The 22,403-nt window shown below is 65.1% G+C and overlaps 2 protein-coding genes across 3 annotated transcripts; one reads left to right on the top strand and one right to left on the bottom strand.

Annotated features, from left to right (window-relative positions):
* Positions 1-1,450: 1,450 nt before the first annotated feature.
* OST4 (oligosaccharyltransferase complex subunit 4, non-catalytic) lies at positions 1,451-2,154 on the top strand. 2 transcript variants are annotated; one of them, XM_086631466.1, is made up of 3 exons: positions 1,451-1,508; positions 1,895-2,019; positions 2,116-2,154. In XM_086631466.1, the coding sequence occupies exon 2, from the start codon at positions 1,896-1,898 to the stop codon at positions 2,007-2,009; it is 114 nt and encodes a 37-aa protein (XP_086487592.1). In that variant the 5' UTR covers positions 1,451-1,508; position 1,895; the 3' UTR covers positions 2,010-2,019; positions 2,116-2,154. The 2 variants fall into 2 exon arrangements, with proteins under 2 accessions (XP_086487592.1, XP_086487591.1); XM_086631465.1 differs by lacking the exon at positions 2,116-2,154 and having other exon boundaries at positions 1,895-2,054.
* Positions 2,155-2,714: 560 nt separating this feature from the next.
* AGBL5 (AGBL carboxypeptidase 5) lies at positions 2,715-21,338 on the bottom strand. Its single transcript, XM_086625820.1, is given in 13 exon segments — positions 2,715-2,783; positions 2,953-3,041; positions 8,831-9,039; positions 9,692-9,882; positions 10,085-10,220; positions 14,318-14,487; positions 15,071-15,629; positions 16,195-16,373; positions 17,289-17,384; positions 17,386-17,467; positions 19,151-19,317; positions 20,634-20,805; positions 21,142-21,338. Coding segments are annotated over 13 exon segments (2,316 nt in total).
* Between the last annotated feature and the right edge of the window lie 1,065 nt (positions 21,339-22,403).

Genomic DNA, 22,403 nt, shown 5'->3' with positions numbered 1-22,403 from the left:
GTTCCCCCCACTGCACACCCTCTGCCCCACGCGGGACACGGCTGCCCGTGCACGGCCAGGGTCTGTGCTCGCGGTTCCCCAGCTTAGGGCTGCCGGTGCAGCGGCCCCTGGAACGGGCACAGCTGGGGCAGGTCCCTGCCCGCAGCCAGGCCTGGTGCCGCTGGTGGCTTCCTGCAGCCCAGCGCACAGCAGCCACGCAGCCAGCACACAGCTCCAACCCCACCACATCCCTGTGTGCCCACAGCACCGTGTCTTTGTGCTGGAGTGCCACATGCCCATGGCAGCATTGGTGCCCTGTGACGGGTGCTGGTCCAGAGCTGGCCGCAGCCCCACACCCCTGGCCCCACCCTGACACTGCCGCATCGCGCTGGGGACGGTGGGATCACTGGGGCAGCAGGAACGGTGACCCGGCAGGGAGCAGGTGGTGACACCGCGGCCACCCTGGGCCTGCGGTGGGGTCATGGCCGCCCCGGCCATGGGCCTGCCGTGACACCATGGCATGCCCGGGCCACGCAGTGATGCAATGGCTTCCTGCTGACATCACACTTTGGCTCCGGCCCGAGGATGACATCACACCTGGCGCAGCAGCGCGGGAACCCGCCGCTATCAGGGGCGCATCGAATATGGGTTAAGCACAAACAGCTGCCGGCAGCTGGGCGGGGGAGGGGAGGGGGATGGGGTGAGGAGGGGGCCGAGGGGTTGGGGACCCAGCCCGGGTGGCCCCGGGGGGATGGTGCCACCGCCGCCTGTGCTCTCGGGGGCCGGGGGGGGCCGGGCAGGGGCTGCGGGCAGCGCTGGTGGGTACAGGGCACGGGCACTCCGCGGGGTGGGGGCGGGGGCGGGGCAGGACCCCCCCCGGCCCCGGCGCGGCCCCATCCCGCAGCCACAATCTATAATTAGCCGCGGCCGCTCCGGGGCTGCCCCGCCCCCGGCCCCGCCCCCTGCGGGAGCCCCGCCCCCAACCCCGCGCCCTTTCCCGCGCCCGGCCTTGTATGGAGACGGCGACGGCCGGGGGGGCGGGGGTCCCGTGGCGACGGGGCCGCTGGCGGGGCCGGGGGCGGGGGGGCCGCGGGGCGGGGGCGCACAGCCGGGGGGGCCGTTCCCCAGGGCCGGGCAGGGCCCGCCCCCCGCCCAACTCCGCCCCTGCCCGGGGCCTCGGGGTGAGCCAGGCCGCGACGTCACTGAGGGTCTGGGGGCCAGGGGCTGTGACGTCACTGCAGCCTGGGGCTGTGATGTCACTGCGCGCGCGTGCGAGGAGAGCCTTGAGGCGACGGTCCGGCCGGGGCCCCGCAGCCGTGATGTCACCGCGGGGCCATGACCAGGCCGTGACTTCACCGCGGAGCCTGAGGCGGGCGTGACGTCACCTCCCCAGCCGGGCCGCGCTCCCGAGGCCCCGTCCCGTTGCCACGGCGCCCCCGCCCCGCCCCGGAAGTCGCGCGGTGCCCTCGCCCGGAAGTCGCGCGCGGCGCAGGGAGACGTGTCCGTGGCAGCGGCGGGACCGGCAGCGCGTGAGCACGGCGGGGGGGGGGGCGCCGCGGGCGTGGTCCGGGGTGTGCCCCGCGCGGGGGGCGCGGCCCTGCCCGGGGGTTCTTCTGGGGCTACCGGGGGGTGGGGGACCAGGCGAGGCCCGGGGGGGGTCCCCCAGCCCCCGAGGGTCCCGTCGGGGGCGGGCTCAGGGCCCTGTCCCGGGGGACCCAGGCTGGAAAGGGAAAGGGATTCGGGGGATCCTGTCCCGGGGACGGGTCCCAGTCGGGCTCGGGGGTCCCAGCGGGGTGGGGGGCGGTCCTGCCCCGGGAGTCCCGGTGGAGTGGGGGTTGTCCTGCCCCGGGGATTCTGCCGAGGGGGGTGTCCTGCGCGGGGGTCCCGGCGGGGGTGGCAGCCCGTCCCTCGGCAGGATGATCACGGATGTGCAGCTCGCCATCTTCGCCAACATGCTGGGCGTGTCGCTCTTCCTCCTCGTCGTCCTCTACCACTACGTGGCCGTCAACAACCCCAAGAAGCAGGAGTGAGCGACCCGCGGTGAGACACCGACACCGGCACCGGCCCGACACCGGCACCGGCCCAGCACTGGCACCGGCTCGGCACCGGCACCGCTCAACCCACTCCCTCCCGCAGGGCTGCGTCGTGCCGCGCCATGGTGGTGGTCACGGAGGAGCAGGGCCCGGCTGAACGCGGCCCCTCGCCTGGCGGTGCCCGCCGCGGTGTCGTGGCGAGGCGGGAGGCTGTGCTTCTTCCAAACAAACTTTAACGGAAACACGATAATACAAGACAAAACCGTGTGTTGTAAAAACATCTCCCACCCGCGCCGGGTCCCTCTACCGGTCCCGCCGGGAGGAGCGGGGCTGTCCCGGGGTGGGAGCCAGCCATCACCGTGGGACGGGGTTGGTGCGGCAAGCCGCGGTGAGCCACGTGAGCCGGCCTCAGCACCCCGGGTGGTGATGGCCACAGCTGGGTGCAAGCCTGGCACTGGGCAAGCCGGCGGCCACAGCAGTCCCGGAGCCCGGCACGGAGAGGGGCGAGCAGCAGAGCAGGTCCAGGGCCCTTGGTGCTGCCGCGGCCCCCGCTCTCCGCCTCCGCTGGTGCAGCTTTGGTCTGGACGGGGCCCACAGTGGCTGTGGGGGTGTGACAGCCCTGTGCCACGTACAGGTGCAGACTGTGGTGCAGGCTGGTGGCAGGGGGCCCGGCGAGTGGCGTAGCGGTGCCGGTGGCTGCAGTCAGGCCTCAGTGCAGAAGGAGAGGAGCTGCCGGTAGGAGCTGAGCGAGGGGGGGCCTGTGGCCGGGCGCTGCGGTGGGGGAGAGTGGGATGGAGAGGGGCCACGGCCATGGCAGCGACAGAGGGGCCAGAGCCCCCTCCCCAGTGCCACGGCCGCTGACCAGGCCCTGCCGGCATGGCAGAGCAGGGCTGGGGTCCCCCTGCCCACACCGCAGTCCCCCAACGCTGCGGGGCCGTACCTGGAGGTTCAGGCCCTTGCCCTGGCACAGGAGGAGCCCCTTGGCGCTCTGCACCTCCCCGGGGGGCACGGGGGCTTCTGGGTGGAGCCCTGTAGGGACAGAGACTGGTGTCAGCCGCCAGCACAGCACGGGCACCGGTGCTGCGCCTGCACCCCCCATGCTTGGCAGGGTCCTGGGGTCCCTCTGCCTGTTGCAGCACGTCAGGGGCTCAGCCGGTGCCGGGGTGGGTGGGGCTGGATACAAAACGGGTGCTGCCGCCCCCCAGCCCTGTGCCAGGCCCTGCTGGAGCAGGTACCGTGGCAGCCCCGGTGCCAGGGCTGTGCCGTGTTGTACCTGGCGGAGGCTGCAGGGCCCTGGGCCCGCCCTGGCTGTGCTTCCCGGTCCGCTGGGCTGCGGCGCTGGTGGTGTGGAGTCCCAGCGGGCTCTGGCCAGTCGCTGCCCCCTTCCTCCGCACGGGGATCCTGCTGGGGCGTGGGGGGTGCCCCCCAGGGCTGCGGAGAACCACATGCTGCTCCTGAGGCGGCTGCTGGGAGCGGGGATTGCAGCCCCCCTTGGGGCTGGTGGGTGCCTCTGCCCAGCACCCCACGCAGCACCAGCCCCGCTGCCCAGCAGGGGCTTTGCTCAGGGCTCCCACTGCCCTGGCGTCGGCATGGACTCTGGCCTGGCTGGGGGATGAGTCCATGCCATGGCACAGCCTCACACCGCGGCCGATGCTGGCACCTACCCAGGCTGCTCCGGGGCTCTCCTGGCATCCAGCTTCTTTGGGAAAACCTGCGGAGAGGGGAGAGTCGGTGCCTGGGAGCAGTGTTTGTCCCTGGTCTCGCAGGAGCCCCTGTGGCTGCCGGAGCACTGATGGCTGCCGGAGCCCTGCCCCTGGGGTGTCTGCATGGCTCACAAAAAAATGCATGTGGCGCAAAAACTCCTGGCAGAGCCCCACAGTCAGGGGATCTCTGAGCCCGTTGGGCAGCCCCCTGCCAGCCTGGGCGGTTGGTGCGCAGTGCCCACCACCCAGAGGGGCGTCCAACAGCTCCCAGCACAGCCCCAGCATGGTGTGCCCCTGGTATTCCCCAGCCCCACATCCCCTGGGCCTGGCTGGCAGATCCATGGGGCACTGCCCTCCCAAGGCTCAGGGAGTGCTGGAGTGGGGGTGCGGGGGGGTGGTGCTGGGACCCCCCAGGCTCCCCTCCCCACCCCAGGCCCCGCCAGCACCCAGCGGTACCTGCAGCAGTGCTGTGCCATGGGCAGCTGCTGGCTCTCCCATGCTGCGCTGGGCCTCCCGTGGTCCATGGCTGGTGCCGGTATTCGGCGCTGCCTGGGCACCTGCTGGCACGGTCCCTGTGTGACAAACGAGACAGAGCTCAGCCCGTGCCAGGGATGTGCTGGGGTCGGTGAGCAGGGCTGCGGGCCGTGGCGGTGGCACCGGCTGCCTGCCCCGGGCATACAGAGCTGCTGCGGTGCCGATCGGTACAGCCTGGCCAAACGCTGAGTGCTGCCGTGGTCAGAAGTGCCAGGACTGGTGCAGAGAGCCCTCACCGAGCTGCGCCACACTGGGCAGCTGCCTGTCCCATGCCCTGGCAGACCGGGCATGGGCACGACTGGCACTGCTCAGGCAGGATGTTCCCCACGCTGCCAGCACACAGGAGGGGCCGGGGCCTGGCACGGCACAAGACGGAGCAGGTACATGGACACCCACGCGCTGGTGGTGCCGGCAGCATGACTGAGCTGGTGCAGTGCTGGCAGGAGAGGCCAGGACCCTGGTGGCCACACCAGCCTGTGGTGGCCATCAGGGCCCGATGCGCCTGGGGCGCAGGCTGGTGTGTGCTCGGGGCAGCAGTGCCCCGCCGGCATTAGGGAGCTGGGCTGGCACAGCCCCCATGCCAGCACCGTCCCCCGCAGCTGCAGCAGCCAAGCTCCAAGCTCCCCTGCCCCACGGGGCGGCTGTTTCTCCTTTTATCCAGGAGAGCCAGGACGGAGCTGCCCCACAGCCGAAGAGCGAGAGGATCCGCGTTGGCAACTGCCAAAGAGCTGGCAGGGAGGACCGCAGCAGGCACTCAACAGCTCAGCATGGGACCGGGGCTGCTGGTGGGAACCAGAGCCGGAGCCAGCGGCAGCAGCAGCACCACCAGCCACGCGGCTCAGTCGCCGCAGGACAAGGCTGTGGCCAAGGGCCGGGCGTCGTGCCCACGCTGGCGCTTGGCAGCGGTGCGGGAGGCGGGCAGGACCAGGCAGGGCTGCTCACCGGGACGGGCAGCACCATGCAGCAGGAGTAACCGATGTCGCGAGCCCTTCATCGGTGGGGCTGCGCGGGCTGCCGAGACGGGGCAAGAGAAGCCTCCGGCAGCTCAACGGCAAACACAGAGCCCTGCACCCGGAGAGAGCAGCCCTGGGACCGGAGATGGCTGGGCAGCACTGACACGGGGCCGGCAGCACTGACACGGGGAGGAAGCAGCTGGGAGGGGGACGCGTCTCGGACACTCATCATGGCCCCAGCCAGGACAGGACATCCGTCGCACAACCCAGCCATCTCCAGGGACAGCTGACCCCATGGAGCAAGGGACACCCCAGAGCACGGGATGTCCCGCTCGCCAATAAATGCTGGGGAAGGAGCGGGAAGGGGGGACGCTAGGAGCGATGGCATTCGCTGTCCCCGGTCACCGTTTGTTGTGACAGAGCCCGGCTTTCCCGGGGACGGCCGAACACCGGCCCGCGATGCGACGCGGCACAGGAGCGCCTGCAGTGGCTTTGCTTTCCTCATTCAACTGCCTTTGTCTCGGCCCAGGAGTTTTCTTGCTTTTACCCTTCCCGTTCCCTGCCCACCCTGCCAGCGGAGCGAGTGGCTGCCAGGGTTGGAACCAGGCAAGCGTCCCCTGGGGAAAGGACAACACGAAAAACGCCTGAGCGAGCCACGAGCAACAGTGGACGCCATGGCAAACGAGCCCCCTGCCAGCAGGAGCCAGAGCTAGGCACAGCCTGTGCCGGGGCAGGTCCGCGGTGCGCAGAAGCGCAATCTCTGGGCAGTGGCTTTTCGGGTGACAGCGGATGGTACCGGTGAGCGACAACTTGTAACCTCGGATCTGTCGCAACTGAAATGGCACAACTCGGTAATGGACTCCAGCCAGTTGCAGTCGAGAGGGTCACCAGCAGGTCCTGCAGAGACCCACCCCCTTCCCAGCACTCAGGAGGCCACAGGCAGAGCACAGGTCCGGTGTGGGCTCCCTGGCACTCGGCTGACGCCGACAAGCTGGAGTGGGAGCTGTGGAGAGGATCGGGGCTGGAGCACGCGGTGTCTGAGGAGAACCCGACAGAGCAGCCCGCTGGGAAAGGGGCTCCAGTGGCAGCACCACACAGGCACAGGCTGTGCCCTCTCCTCCTGCACTTGCACAGAGATCTGCCCATCCCCTTCCTGGCTCCTCAGACATGGCACCTGCAGCGCCTGCCGCTCTGCTGACCATAGGTGAGGGCGGCACCGCCGTGGCCGCCTGGATGAACTTCCCATCACGTCCGCAGGGACACTGGTCCCGGCCGCAGCTGGGGCTTGCTGGCTGGCCCAGCCGAGAGGCAGCAGGGCAGGGCCATGCCATGCCGGAGGGCTGTGGCTGCAGCTCGCCGGGAAGGGGGTCCCTTCCTGCAAGGGTCAGAGGAAGCAGCTGGGAGGGGGATGTGTCTCTGATGCCCGTCACGGCCCTGGCCAGGACATGACAGCCACCACACAACTCGGCCATCTCCAGAGACAGCTGTCCCACAGGGCCATGGCCAAAGAGCAGCCTCCCCTGGCCCACGGACACGGCTGGTCCCTACCCCGACGTCCCACCTGCGGGGATGGGCTCCTGCCCCTTCCACCCGGGCAAAGATCTCAGCAGCGTGCGCGCAGGAAGGGGAAGGATGGGACACGACCAGGGCATGGTGTCTTCCTCCCTTGCCATCTAACCACTGCCTTGTCTCACCGGGCTGTTGGCACCAGGGCTGCAGGCAGGATCTGAGCGTTCCTGTTTCCTTCCCAGCTCCCTGGGGAAGGCAGAGTCGGTGACAGCATCCCAGCACCACCCCAGGATGGGATAGCCAGCAGGAGGGCAGCAGCATGGGGCTCATAAGGCAAAGCCACGGGGTCAAAGCATCGCCAGGTCGCGTTTCGCTGTGCTGATGTGGCAGTGCCGGCACTGCCAGGGCCCTCGTGCTCGGAGAGTGGCAGCACCACTGGCTGAGCCAGCGGGAAGAGCTGCCAGCAGCCAGAGCAGGGGTTCCTGGTGTGCCAGCTAGAGCGGGCACACAGAGGGTCAAGTGCTGGGTGATGCCAGGGCAGGGCGGGAAGAGCCACGTCCCAGTGCCAGGCAGCCAGGGCTCTGCCGAGGGTGCAGCATCCCACCAGGCACTTGGCTCTGCTGGTCGCAGCTCCCCTTGCTGTGGGAGGAGGCTGTGCAGACAGCACCCGCCGGCACAGCAGCCGGCAAGCGGTGAGCGCAGGTTTGGGAGGCAGAATGACGCTGATCCATCCTCTCAGGACAGGCTCTTTCCGTCCAGCCCCGCAAGGTCTGTTCCTGCTCACATGCCTGGCTCTCACTGACGGCTGGCAGCCGGGGACCGGGCCAGCGGGCTGCTCCCGCGGGCTCCAGGCTGGGCCAAGCACGCATGGCAGAAGGAACAGACGTTACAACGTGCCCACGAGGACATAAACCTTTTATTTCCTCCCCACCATGTTCTCATAGCAGATGAGAAACGATCACTACAAAGTGCTGGACAGCGAACACGGAGGACAAAGGGACGCGAGAAACAACAGGCGGAGCACGAGAAACAAGGTGACCATCGGAAACTCGGCGATCCCTCCCAAGAGCAGCCCCAGGACACGGAGGCTTGACACAACAACAGCTTCAGAATCACACCCAGAGTCACGCAGGCAGCCCCCTCCGCCCCGAAAGCGGACCCTCGCTCGCACACCTCCCCTCTCTGGGCACCGGGATGCTTCTGAGCACGGTGCTCGCTGAGGCCCAAAGACCCACAGCAGACTGGGGCTCCCAGTCCAGCTCGCGGAACAGCACGGGGCACCAGGGATTCCCCCACCAGCAGCCGCTGCAGCACCAAACTCTGGAAGGGCCCAGAACAGCGCTGAGCCCCCTGCCCGGTGCCGAGGAAGCCAGCATGGGGGGCACAGCCAGCACCTTGCCTTGCTTTGGCACCTCCAACCATTGCTAGAGCACGGTGCAGCCACAGGGCTCACCATGTGCTGGCAGCAGAGCGGTAAGCTGATGCCTTTCTCCCAGCCGTGTAGGCAACTTGGCAGCGGGGTGCTGCGAGTTGGCCCCCACTGGAAAAGACTCGCCGCGTGTTCAAAGCCCCCAGTGACTAATTACAGCTCTGCCCCCCTGCCACGCCATGACCGGAGTCACGTGCCACAATCGACTGTGGCTCAGCAGGTGCCTGGGAGGGAAGAAGGCACTTTGGTGTATCCCTGCAGGCCTCAGGAACGGTTTGGGAGCAGCTGAGGCCGAGGGCAGTTGAGCGGAGGTTTTCCGTGCTGGCTTCTCCACAAGCCCAGGGCCCCTGCCCCACAGCGGACAGAGGGATGAGCCTCCTCGGTTCCCGGCAGAAGCCGGGCTGGAGAAGCCACGGGTCTCACCGTGCGGTGTCTGTCCTGACCCAGCCGGGGCCGCTCCGCTCGGGATGGAGTGCAGAGCTGAGCGCGGCATCCAGGACCCTTCTGAGGGGATGAGGCGGCGGTTCACACGCGCTTCTTCCACACGCGCTTCTTCCACACGCACAAACCACTTTCACGATGTCAAAGCACACGTGACGCTGGCACAGAGCAATCCTCAGGGCTGCGGCTTCGCGCAGCAGCTCGACAGGTACCGGATCAAGCGCACGAGAGGCCCCCGGCCCAGCTTACCTCTGCCCGGCACCGGGGCACCGGCGCTGCTCTGTGGAGGACTCTGGCTGGCAGCAGCCGGAACCGAGGGCCCGCTGCAACTGAAGGTGATGCTGGGGGAGGCTTTGATCTGCGGTGAGTCCTGCTGGGTGCTGCTGCTCCCGCTGGTGCCATTGCTGAAGCTCCTCATGCGGGACAGGGCGTTATCGGAAGCCGAAGTGGGGAGCCCGCTGGAAGGGGACGAGAAACAGGAGGCTCAGCATGGCTCCATGGAGAGGGGGCCCCCCCCGTCCTTCCCAGCAGCTCTGCCCCCTAGCCCAGGCACTGAGCGTCAGCTGCTGCTGCCGAGACACCGCGTCCCTTGGAGCCCTGGGCTTTTTCCCAGCAGCTGGCAAGCGTCTGGGGACAGGAACGGAGCCCATGTCATGTGGGGCTGTCCTCCAGTAGCAGCAGCCCCCAGCCCCCCACGCTCTGCATAGCTGTCCCGGTGCAGCAGCATAGTCTCAGAGTTCCTGCTCCCTCGCCCCTAGACCCAAATCCATCCCCGTCCGGCACCAGCCCGGCCTGGGGAGAGCGAGAAGCAGAATTGACACTGGTTCTCTCTGCAGGCGGATAGTCGCTCCCCAGTTACAGGGGCAGGTGGGGCCCAAACAGCTTCACCTGTACAGGCCCTCTTCCCACCAAGCACACAGTGCTGAGGGACACCCGTGGTCACAAAGCCAACTCCAACTCCGGGGGACGAGCACGGGCCCCGGCAAGGGGGGAAGCAAGCAAATGAACCTCAGCTTCGTTAGCTGCAGGGTAACTCACTTGGAGTACATTTATCATCGCTAACTGGCGTTATCCTGCAGCTCCTGAACACTCAACCCGACAGGCCCTTACGTGGAGCTCCTGGGGGGGGTCCTGGCACCTCCTCTCCTCCGCGGGCCCCCGCCTGCGCCCTTCATGCCACGCACGTGCTTCAGCATCCAGGCGCGCAGGTTGCTGAGGCAGCTGTGCTCCGAGAGGACAATCCGGGGCCAGGGGTTGCACTCTGCCATGTCCAACGCCGCCACGGCCAAAGCCCTCCCGACCTGCCCGGGTGAGGGGCAACCATGAGAAAGGCCTTGAGCACGAGCAGCAGCTCTCTGCAACTCCAGGCAGGAAAACAAAGGAAAGAAAACCCAGCCCCGAATCCCAGGCAACCTCCCTGAGCTTGTTGCTGCCCACGTGTGCACAGGGCAGGGCAGGGCAGGGCTGCACACCTCGCCGCCCCGCTGCCGGGGATCCGCTCACCTGTTCAAACAGCTCCACGGTGTATTTGGAGGGGAAGGCGGGGGGCGGCGGGGGGCTGGCCCGCCCGTTGTCGTGACAGGCCACAGGGATGCTGTTCACCGAGCGCCCCGTGTTGTAGTTGCATTCCAGCGTGTAGCTGCGAAGCACAAGGAAACTCATGTTACCTGACGGATCCGCACCCGCCCCGGCACAGCGGCACGGCTGCTGCCTCTTGGATGACAGAGCTGGGGTCAGCCCGCTGGCGTCTCGGTGCCCCGAGCCCCGGACAGGGGGGCTGTGGGGAGAGTCTGGGGAGAAGACGCAGCTCCTGCCATCGAGCCACAGCTCTTGCTGTGACCTGCTTCACGTGCGCTGCGTTTTCTCATCTGCCGCAGTGGGAAGAAAGATGGGGAAAAGCAGCAGCTGCCTGTCAGGTGGAAGGCAGAGTGTGCCGAGGACAGGAAAGGCACCAGTGACATGGGACCCAGGGAACCAGGCTCTGAAATCAACGGCAAAGGGCTGCCCGTGGAGCAGCTGAAGAGCAGGAGCAGCCAGCGGTTGCTGAGCACAGAGCTCCTGAAGTGCCAAAGTACCCACTTCTCACCTTAAATCAACACTGGAGGCACCCACAGCTGCTTGAGACACCCCAACTGCCTTTCAGGGTGAAGCAGCTACCAACAACTGTTCTCCGGTTATCCTAAAACCTAAAAGGGTCCGCAGTTGCCTGGGCACGTTCCCGCTAAGGATCGGGCAAGAGATTGACATGGGGCACAGGAGAACAGATGGCACATCGCTCGCCAGCAGCAAAGCCTCACGCTGTACCGATCTTCTGGCAATGAGACGCTGGACCACCAATGCGGCACTGACCGCGGGACTTCAGGGGAAGGGCAAGAGAGCCGCAGAGCCGCCCTGTCTCTCCGCTACCAGGGGAAAGCCCCAAGAGGAGTCACCAGGATGGAGCGGTGGGTGTGACACCAAAGACCTGCACTGGCGAGCCCCAGGCGGTGGACCAGGGGCAGGAGATCAGCAGCGAAGAAGGGGAGGGAGGCGAGGGCTCGGAGGTGCCGTGCGGCCAACGCGTGGAGCCAAGGCGTTTGCAAGAACACGTACGGGCAGGATGCACGTGCTGACACTTTGCACACCGATGGCAGGAGCGCGGGTGACGAGCAAGGGGAGCTGGGGGCTCACTCACCAAATCCAATAAACCAGCACAGCTGGAGCCTTGTGGGGAGACTGGTGCGAAGGGGTATCCTGCCAGGGGAAGGCCTGCTGCCCAGCCTGCTGATGGAGAAACCCGCCTTCATTTGCTGCGGCGTGCCGACGCTATCTCGGCACCCATAAGGCTGACTGCTGTGGCACTGACCACTGCGGCACTGACTGCCGTGGCACTGACCGCCATGGCACCGCAACAGCCCCACCAGCAGCACGACGGAACGCAGCCCAGCAGCCCCAGAAGGCTGAGGGGATCACCCCCTTTCCAGCTATTGCCATGAGGCCAGGCCCTTCCCCGCGTGCCGGAGAAGGGGCCCTGGGTCACCCTCTCCTGAGACAGAGGGTCCTGCAGCCCAGCCCAGCCCCCTGCGCTGCCTGCCAGGAGGGAGGGGAGACCGACAGACGGACAGATTGACAGCCTCCCCCAGCTGCCAGGGCAGAGGGGCCAGGCAGGGACGGGGGGCTGAGCCTTGTTAAACCGAGACGGCAAAAGATCGGTGCCTGGGAGCCATGACACAGCAGTGACGTCGACCTTGCCTGTTAGCGACAACAATGACCCACTTACAAAGTGCCATGTCCCAAGCGCCCACCCAGCAGGACGGCTGGGCTGCCAGGGCAGCTACGGACAAACCAACCCACTGGCTGGCAATGCCAGTGGGCCCAGACTTGCCCACCTTCCCTGGGTGGGAGCCGGGAACGCACACCGATCTGCCGAGGAACCCACCCCCTGCGCAGCGACTGTGCCACAGGAGAGCTCAGCAGCCTGAGAGACAGGAACAAGGCAAAAAGCAGGATCACAGCCCAGGACTTCTTGCCTTTTCAGGGATCTGCTTGGAGGAGTCCCCTGGGACAGGGCTCTGGCGAGCCGATTCCATTTCAGGGATCACCGACTCCACCTCCAGAACAGTCCACCCAGATAAGTGGGAAGTCAAGCAAAGGCGGGAGGGAGGAGTCCTCCAGTGTGGGGAAAAACACTAACGGCTGTTGAGATACGTGACAAACTCCTGCACGCAGCTCCTCGTCACTCTGTGTGTCTCCGCCGCACCGTGAGGGGTGCTGGAAATTCACCTGTGCTCAACAGCAATAAGGAAAAAAAAAAAGTCTCGACAGAAATATCCATTAAATGCTGCTTCTATTCCCAGAAAGTCCTGGAGTTGCCAGATTTCTGGAAGGTGTTGGGGAATAACTTCCCAATAAAGGGGTTTGGATGCTGGATGGGCACCCAAGGGTGGATCAAGACAAGGAGGAACTCGTTAGCCAGGGACACGATAACGAACGGCAGCTTTGTCTGCAGTGACTGTGAAACAGTGGAGAGGCCGATCCCGAGGGGAGCAGCAGAGCACAAGCCCCGGGTCCCAGAAGAGCAACTGCAGCTAATTCAGGGCACCGGTAAGGGGGATCCTGCTGGAGACAGCTCTGAAGGACAAAGGAGACGAGGAAAAGCAGCAGGTTTTTGAGGACAGCATCTTCCGATTGCAGGAATGGCCCGTTCTGGTACTCAGGGAGAGGCACAGATGCACCAGGAGACCTCATGGTGAGGCTCCAGCGCAGGACGCAGTGGGTTGGGGTGAATCGCTCAGCCTGGACACGGGGCTGCCGGAGGAGAATGACCAGAAACGGCGGATAATCGAGTTGGGCGTCTCCTGAGAAACACGACCCGTGTGAGCCCACGGGGCCCGAGGGGCAGCACCCAAGGGTGCCAAGGTCCTTGTGGGGCTCCTCTTGGTTGTCTCCAGAAGGTGAGGGGGAGTGTGGGGGTGGTCCCTGATGAGTGGAGAAAGGCAGATGTTGCATCTGTTGTTAAGAAAGACCACCCAGGGACCGAGGCGCCGGTCTGCCTCACCTTGGTCCCCAGGATATCATTGAGCAGGCGCTGCCAGAGCACGTTTCCAGAGATGTGAAGGAGAAGAGGGTCACGGGGAGCTGTTGGCCAGGGTCGCTGCCAGCACCTGCCCAGGTGCTCAGAGACAATTCTAACCCCGCAGAAAACCAGCAAGTCTCCCTCCTCATCCCTCTCACGTGCCCATGCTGCACAGCACCGGCACCAAGAGCACTCCCAGCACCAGCTGAACGGCCACCACCTTTTGGGATGTCGCCATTGGATTAACCATGGGCTGTTCCCCGCCAGCCACAGCGAACAGCCGTAGAGCAACCTACACCCACCACCCGAGCCCAGAAAACTCCTGTTCGTTAGTGCAGGGCTGGCTTTAGCTGGTCAGCGGAGACCAGCTGCTCCCCGGAGAAGGGGCGCAGGGGTTGCTGGGGGAAGCCCGGGGCTGGGTAGAGACCCGGCGTCGCTTCCACGTTTCCTCAAAGCACAGATTGCCGGGAAAGGTGGCATCTACCAAAGCAGCATTACACGCTTCTCGCACCCTTCCCTTGGCATCTGCCACCGGCCACCTCAGGACAGCACAGGGTCAGACAGGGCTGTCGGTCTGATCATTTCAGCCGTATTTATGTTCCCAGAAACCACAACAGAAACGGTCCCAAACCATCCCATCTGATGTTGGAGAGAGGCACAGGGTTGCTACGGATCACACAAACATCCTCAACTCCTAGAATCATGGACTGGTTGAAGCTGGAATCTCACATGGCAATCTCGCATGTGAGGTCTGGGGAAGCTGCGCCCCTTACAACTAAACAGGTTTTAATTACAGCTCGATACAAATATAAACATCAGGGAAAGAGGAGAATTCCTGGAAAGCTGTGCACAAGCAGCTCTGCCACAGCTGTGCACAAGCAGCCAGAGCAGCTGCGGGAGAGACGTGAAGGGGCAGGAGGTACAAGAGTAAAAAGGAGCCGGGCTGTGGTGCAGAACAACGCTTGCAGCTCAGGAATGCAGCAGCACCCAGCATGGCCACGTCCCGGCCTCTGCCGGCACTGAGTGCTTGATGCTCTTCTTGGCCAGTTCCAACCCCACTGGAGAGCCCCGCGAGACACAGCTGCCCCCACAGAAGTGGTTTCAACTCTCCTTAACATCCTGCGTCTGGCAGGACCACCCCTTCGCGGGCCGGAGGAGAGCAGGGCCGGAGGTTAGCCTACCTGTGGATGATCCCCAAGGCTTTGTAGATGGCTACGCGCCCACTGCCCTCCTTCGACTGCCCATCCCGCTTGTCCCTGGCGTACATGTTCTTCTCCGAGAAGTTACAGCCCGTGAAGTCAAAGTGAGGCGAGTTCAAGGAGATGAGTTTTGGGAAGAGCATGTTCTCCACCTGCAACACACGGGGAGGGATGTGGGTGACTTTGGGGGACCCTTTGGCTGCTTGTCCCGCTCCAGCACCACCAGCACCAAGCTCTGGGTGCACTGAGGCTAGGCCCGCTCAGCCCCGTTCCAGCGTCTCACATGTCCCCTCTGCCCAGGGGACACTGCCCATCCCTGCCCATTGCCAGTGGAGAGGCAGCAGCTGGACTCTCCCGACAGCCTGCTCAAGGTGGAGGAAGGATCCCAGCTGCACAGCTCTCCCCGACCCTCTTGTCCCTTAGGAGGAGGGGCACCTCTGCTGTCCGCCCCATGGCAGCTCCCAGGGGAACGCTGAGACCTGCTGCTGCTGTCCTGGACACAGGCCTGGGAGAGGAGAGGGAGAGGGGGAGGAGAGCAAACCCCACCAAGCGCAGAAAGTGGGGAAGGCAGCCAGCCCCGCGCCCCCTCCGCGGGCACCAGCCCCGTCCGACAGGGAGCTCCCACCCCCTCTCCTAGCAGTGGGAGGGAGCATTCGGGATGCTGGGGAGGGGGCAGAGCAGTGAGAGGGTCCCAGCCGCCTCCAGCCCCTCCGCACTCCTACCCCGTGCCCTCACCTGATCGTTCTCGTCACTGAGACTGTTGCCGTACATGAAGCAGCCGCGCTTGGAGGCGTGCCCGTGCAGATCGACGTAGTAGGCCAGCCCGCTGTCCTGGGGCAGGATGGTTTCAGGGAGAGGTGCTGGCAGAGGCCTCCTGCCTTCCTCCTCACTGCACTCTGCAGGGCGGCTGGAAGGGAGGATCCAGACAGCCCGGTCCTTGCTGCCCAGATCAGTGGCGGGCGCTCCCGAGAGGCGAGATTCCTGAGAAGGGCTGAGGTACGTGCTGGCACGCCAGGTGCTGGGCAAGTTGCGGAGGTTATTGGTTTTCTCCAGCTCTGACAGAGTCGACTCCGGGGACGGGGCGCTGCTGCAGACGGAATGATTGGAAGATTTTGTGCTTAGTGAGCTGGTGCTGAGCGGGGAGACGTATGTCCTCCAGTCGGGAGAGCCCGGCAGGACGCGGCTGTGAACGTGGTGGTAGAGGAGGACAGCTTTGGCGCCATACACCGCAGGGTGCAGCTCGGCGTCAGGGTTAAGATACTGGCGGTTCAGGTTTACCCCACGGGAGTCAGTTCTGCAGAGACAGCAGAGGAGACGTGAGGTCCTTCGCACAGCACCACCGTCCGTTCCGCAAAGGCGGACCCAACCTCCCCTCGTAACGGTCGAGGTGTTGGGCTCCATCCCGGAGGGGCAGCTGGTCAAATCATCCCCTCGCGAGCATAGCCGCTTGCCCCGGCGCAGCACAGAACCTCTCTCCTGTGCGGCACTCGCCTCAGTGAGACAGAGCTCCGAGCGATCTCCCTCTCTCCTCCCTGAAGCTAGCCCAGCTCTGACACCCAGGGAGAGTGAGGACAGGACAGGACAGTGTCCGAGCGCCTCAATGGCACAGGGCAGCGCTTCTTGCCCAAGCTAGAAAGCCCTGATCCGGGAGACAACCTACACCTGCAGCCCCGAGCCCTCGCTGTGGATCCAAGCGGGTGGCAGGGGGGCCCGCGGGCCTCGGCTCCCTCTGCTACCGGTGCAGGACCTTGGGATCATTCTTCCCAGGCACCATGAAATGCACAGCAGGCTCCAAACCAGGAAAGAACGGCCCCACTTGGACCCCGATGAAGCCGCAGCTGCGGCCTGTGCTCGCTCACCGATAGTGGCCTCGCACCACCCCATCGGGGTTCAGCATGGGAATGAGCTTAAAGACGAACATCCGCCGCAGCATCTGGGCGCGAGGGTCCTCCTCCCGCAGGATGAAGTCCAGGAAGCCGTTGAAGACAAAGCTGGAGGGTGTTTCTCCTGGGTGGACTCTGCTGCTCAGGAAGAACACCTGGGGGCAAACCGACAGGGACGATGGGCAGGGTCCTGCCTGCCCCGAGGCGCTGCCGTGGTTTAGCCGAGGGGCCAAATCGAGGGGCCAAACACGCACCCCTTGCACCGCAGCCAGGCACCGCGCTGCCCGAGATGGAGCTAAGGCCTTTGCACGGAGCAGACAACTAGATACTGGCTACGGAGTTCTGGGTGGCTGCTTTGCCCAGTGCCTCTCCTAGGTCCTGCTTGGAATAAGGCTGGTTATCCCTGCGTGAGGCCAAGGGGACAGAAATCCCACTACCAAGAGAAACCAGAGCAGGGGCGGCAGAGCCGTGGGAGCGCCCCAGGGAGAAGGACCGAGCAATCCCGCAGAACGGGGAACGAGCCTGACTGCAACAACGATGTGAAGCACCTCCTGAAGGGCCCTTCTCCTGGTGGGAGCTTTCCGTGAGACGTGCACGCAGTCCCCCAGCCGCCCGGTCTGGCTCTGTGCAGCCGCAGAGGGAGCTCCGGGCCCATCCCCAGCAGGCAGGGTCCCCTCAGGGCAGCAGGGGCTGACACCCCAAACACAGCACTTCGAGCAGTTTCTTCACAGCTTAACACAGTGGCAGCAACAAGAGGACAGAACAAAACCCCTCGGAAATGAGACGCTAATTTTTGCTCTTAGGAACATGTGTGTGGTGCTACCAGGGGGCATTTCACGGTGCCGAGCAGATGTGCTGGGGCTCCTGCCAGGCTCCCAATTCCTGCGCCTTGATGGGGATCTCACGGACTCTCTACTCCCCACGCTCCACCCAGTCCAATGCTCTGGCCCTCCGGGACACGACACTCTCAAGTCAGAGACATGAGGGGCCCCAACACACGGACCGTCGCGCAGTCCGCTGTCCGCCTTCGCCGGCCCCGGCATGGCCGCAGAGCCGGCGCAGCAGCTCACCCTCTTCCCTGCGAAGCGGCGTGGCCGGGGAGTGGCAGTGTCTGGAAAGAGCTTGTCCAGCCGGGGCTCCCGCTTCTCCAACATGCCATGGCACGAGGGTGACAGTGAGCAGATCCACTCGCAGCTTGTCCAGGGAGTGGCAGAGCAGCTCCCGGTGGTAATAGACTGAGTCGAGGGGGCTGTGGGGCAAGGAGAGACCCTCAGCAGCCGCCCCGGTCACTGGCAATGTGCCAGCCAGAGCCTCCCTGTCCAGGGAAGCGAGCAGCTTGGCTGGGGCAGCTGCCGCCCTGGCTGAGCGTGCTGCTGGGCCGGGGACTGAGGGACAGGGCACCGAGCTGCACCCTGGCAGCTGCCAGAGATGTGCTTAAGGAGCAAAGGGGGCTCCCAGCTGGGCAGGGGATGTTCTCCGCACCTACAGCCCTGAGCTCAGCCTCTAGCTGCTCCTCCGGCACCGCATCCATGCTTGCTCTGCTCCCTGGGATCAAAACAGCCCCAGCCTGACCAGAACCACCAAACCCTCTCCCGCTGCCTGCAGCCGAGCTGCTCGCTGCTCCTCCCCTCGGGGTCTGTGAGGAACATGAGTGATCCCAAGCAGCAGCTCACTGGGAGGGAAGAGGGGGCCCAGGCCCTGGGGGTCACACTGCCCGGCCCCCCAGCTGCGGGGAACGGTGGGCGAGCGGCTCCTGCACAGCCAGGCCGGTGGAGGTGCCTGCGGCTGTCGGTCGGTCAGGTCATCCCACCGGGACCGGTCAGGTGGGGAAATCAACCCTGGCTGGCAGAAGGGTGTCAGCCAGGGGGGCAGCAGCCCCTGGTCCTTTGGGAGCCCACCGCGGCCAAGGCAGCGCCGAGCAAGGTGTGTGCAAGGTCACCAACAGCCCGGGAGCTGCTGCAGGACCGGCCTCCAGCCTGGGACTCGGGGTCTCTGTGCAACGACTGCGCACAGAGGGGAGGGCGATCCCCCCGCACTGTGCAGAGATCCCCCCTCAGCTGACGGCCCCAGCCAGGCCCCCGGCGGCTCCTGCTGTGCCGAGGGAGCTGGGGCCTCCTGCGGAAGGGTTTGATCAGGACAACCCAGCCCTGCTGCAATCCCAAGGGGCACAGGGGTCTCACGTCAGCAGGTGAGTTTGACCTACAGAGATGATGATATGCTGCCAGAGCCTTCCCGACCAGCTGCCAGCTTCAAAATTGTCAGAACTCTCCATCGTGTGACAATTTAAGACCAAACACCTTCCAATAAACCATTGCTTGCCCTTTGTCTAGGAAAAGGTATTTATAACCCCGTAAAGCCTCTAGGGCCAGGAGGGGCTGCAGGACAGAGCTGCCCAGAGACACCTGGATACCGGCTCTGTCCTCCTCCCCTCAGCCAAGCGTTAAGTTCTCCTGTTGAGATCAGAGGAACTTCCTAGCACGATCCACAGAGCCCGGCACTAAGGCTGGCTCTTGGCGGCAAGATCTCCTTCTGCAACAGCAGCCGGAGAGGAAGGGAGCAGCCAGAGAGCAATGCCCCGACGTTCCCACAGCTGGGAGGGGAAAGCAAACAAGGTCTTGGCCTCTGAGAAGCCCCTCTCCTTAAACTGAGGGCTGCAGCTCCATTACAGTCTCTCCTCAGCCTCTTCCGCCTGATGGGAACCTGCCCTTGGGAATGCCAGGGGGTTCTGGCCCAAAGCTCTGACGGACCCTCTGGAAACGCATGCCTGGAGCTTGGGGGGAGCTTGTGCAGAGCTGGGGCCCAGAGCAGTGAGCACCAGGCAGCTACTGGGGGGCACAGAGACCCCCCTCCACCCTGCTGCAGCCAGAGCAGGACAGCACCGCGGTTCTGCAGGGGGGCAAAGCCAAGTGGGCGAGGGCCGGGAGGTGCGCACCTGCTGGGGGACATATGCCTGCACTCCTGGAAGCGGCCGTCCAGCTGCGCCAGCATCTCCTGGCACTCGGTGTAGGAGAAGGGGTAGCAGAAGGCAAAGTAGGTGGTGGCGCCGCGGTGCTCCAGGAAGCGGTGCACGAAGGACAGCACAAACTGCGTCTCCACCATCTGGGACAGACACAAAGCAGAGGCTGAACGGAGGCACAGCCCCAGGAGCCACCGGCGAGGCCATGCAGAGCCACCTCCCAGGCACAGGCCAGGCAGCACAGCCACCGCAGGCCCCTGCGGTTCCCCTCCGGCACCACCACAACGGTTCCCTCATGCATCAGGTGGTGCCTGCAGCTGCTCACCCTCTCTAACCGCATGGGAATCAAAGCTGCGCTCCCAGCAGATCTCAGCCCACCTCGCTTAGGTCCCCAAAACATCAGGCTGTTTCCTACAAAGCCTTTGGCTTGCTGCTCGCCCTGCCACACGGCACTTGGGCCCTCAGAGGGACACCAAAGCCTCGCTACATGCCTGGCTCTACAGCAGAGCTCTCTGGGAAACCCAGAGGGCTCCTTCTCGTCCTCATGCCCACCTGACAGTGGTCAGACACTCAACCACCAGTACTCTTTTTTGGCATGTTGTGCAGTTAACAAGTGCTGCAAAGCTCTCCCTGGTGCTGGCACAGGCTAAATGGAGCATTGGCTTGTCCTGACTTAGCAGATAGGGTATTCCCTCTAGCCCCTGTTCCGTGGGGTGAAAGGGAAGGGCATGCTGGGGGTGTCACTGCCTCCCCACAGCAGCGTGCACAGAGGACCCAGAGCACCCACAAGCGGCTCTTTCCCCCCGGCAGCTCCTGCCAGACTGAAGACAGAAAACGCCGGGACCAGTAAACTCCTGGGTTTGGCCCAAATGGCTTAACTGGGCTGCAAGAGCCAACCTGCTGCTGCACTCATTCCTGCTGACTTTGGTTCCCCAGGCTCTCCCCACTGCTCTGTAGCCTGTGCCGCTCCCCTCGTAGGGATGTCAGCACTCTCCTGACCTCGTGGGGATGACAGCACTGACTCCTTCAGCCTCACTGTGAAGAGCTGTTTACCGGCTGCTTTGACAACAGACAAAGGGGAAGGGAAGCCCCAGGTGTGCTCTGAGAGCAGTTCCACGGTGCCGCTGCCACACAAAGGGCAATCACCCAGTGAGAGCCCGCGCCCCAGCCTGAGCTGGCCAGCAGAGCAGGGAGCTGCTGGGTCCTCCTCTCCCGATCGCTTGGCCCTGGGAAGGGGCTTTATCATTAACCCCCCACTCTCTCCCTCGGGGCTGCCAACGTACAAACCAGCTGCTCGCCCACCCCATCCCGCCCTGCCACAGAAGGCTAGAGGTCACCCCGGCGCAGTGAGCAAGGGGTGTTTGTGCCCCCAGAGCTGCCCCCACGCTGAACGCAGGGTCCCTCCCTGCCCGTTACTGCAATGCAGCTGAAGCCCTCGGCCCCGGCCCCCCATCTGTACCTCGAAGCTGGGCCGCTCGCGGATGCGCTCCCAGCGGGGCCGCATGGGCAGGGTCCGCACGAAGGGGGACATGCCCTGGGAGTACAGCCGGCTCTGCTTGTTCATGTTAAGGATGTGCAGCTTGATCAGCTTCCCTGGAGCACCCCCCCGTACGCTGAAGTAGAACCAGGACCTGGGGAGGGTCAGCAGCGCCAGCTCAGCCCCCACCTGGGGACCCTCAGCCCACTAGGCCCCCCTCCCTGGGCAGCCCCCCGCCCGGCCCTGTCGGTGCCCTGCCCCGCGAAGAGCCTGTCAGATCCCCGGGGGGCACAGACCCCGTGAGCCCCCCCACACACCAGGGCACACCTGACCCTGCTAGCTACTCCCCCTCCAGTCCCTCCCTACAGCCCCCCGGGTCCCCTTCTTGGGTTCCCCGCCCCCCACCAGCCGCCCCCTCTGAGACCCCGCCAACCCCCTTCTCCGGGGGACCCTCAACCCCGCGGCCGCCCCGTCCCCGCCGCGCCGTTACCTGTTGCCGTTCTCATACTCGGTGTGGGCGCAGTCCGGGCGCGTCCAGACGTTGAACTCGTAGTCGGCGGCGGGCAGCGCGGTGCCCCAGGCCGCGGGGCCGCCCCCCGCCCCGGGCGGCCCCACCTGCTCCACGTGCGCCAGGTTGCCCGAGTCGAAGCGGGAGCTGAAGAGCAGCCCGCCGCAGCGGATCTCCATGGCTGCCGGGCCGCCGCGGCCCGCTCATCGCCCCGCACCGCCCGGGCCCGGCCCGCCGCGCCGCCCGGCAACAGCAACGCGATCGCCCATTGGCCCGCCGCTCCCTAGCAACGCATCCGCCCGTTGGACACCGCCCCGTCAACGGGCCGCTGTGCCGCGCGTGCCCCTCCCCGGCTGGGACCACGCCCCCTTGTTGGTCACGCCCATCTTCTGGGCCACGCCCCCCCCTTTCCAAGAGCCCCTTGCCACTCGCGGACAGCGCGCGGGGACACGCACATGGGCACGCACACAGCTACGTAGGAGCACATGTACGCGCACACGTGTACGCGCACGTATACACTTACACACGTGCATGCAAACACATCCACGTACGGGCACGCACACATGCACACGTGTATGCACACACACATTGTGCACACGCGCGTGCGCATATCCATCTATAGCTACACAGGTAGCCTGCACAGCCTGCACATAAGCACACACATAAAAGCACACACGTGCATAAAAATGCACGCATATGCACACAGACATGTCTATAGGTGCACGCCCACACAGGTATGCCGGCACCTACACACGCACATCTACACATACACACGTTCGTACACGTGTATATACACAACTGTACACATGCGCATGCACACATACATACATGCACGCAAGTGTGTAAACACATGCATGTGCACACACATCTGTGTACGCATTCACAGCGCACACACGTGTGTGCATGTCCATATACGCACATATGTGCACACAGATGTACATTAAACACGTACATATGCGCACACACGTCTCTACATACACACACCCCACATCCCAACAGGCGAAAACTGGAGGAGGCCGGTATCGAACCTCCGACTTGCCACATGCCAAGCGGACGCTCTACTGCCTGAGCCAAACCCTGGGGTGGCACCCAAACCCCTCAGGTGGTGCCGCCGCTTGCCAGCGCCCCCCATATACCTCCCAAAGGGGTGTTGTCCCCCTCCCACTGTGTGCCGGGCCAGCACCGGCGCAGGACGCGGGGAGGGGAGGGGGGAACCCCAGCACCATCCCAGCCCCCCACTCCAC

Source organism: Tauraco erythrolophus, chromosome 2 (genome assembly GCF_009769465.1).
Source record: "Tauraco erythrolophus isolate bTauEry1 chromosome 2, bTauEry1.pri, whole genome shotgun sequence".
In the NCBI taxonomy this organism is placed as follows: Eukaryota; Metazoa; Chordata; class Aves; order Musophagiformes; family Musophagidae; genus Tauraco; species Tauraco erythrolophus.
Note: the sequence above shows the minus strand (reverse complement) of the source record. Positions and strands in the feature narration are given on the sequence as shown.

What these genes read in the sequence shown, in the direction of transcription:
- OST4 (XM_086631466.1), top strand. Translation starts at nt 1,896, where the DNA reads ATGATCACGGATGTGCAGCTCGCCATCTTCGCCAACATGCTGGGCGTG.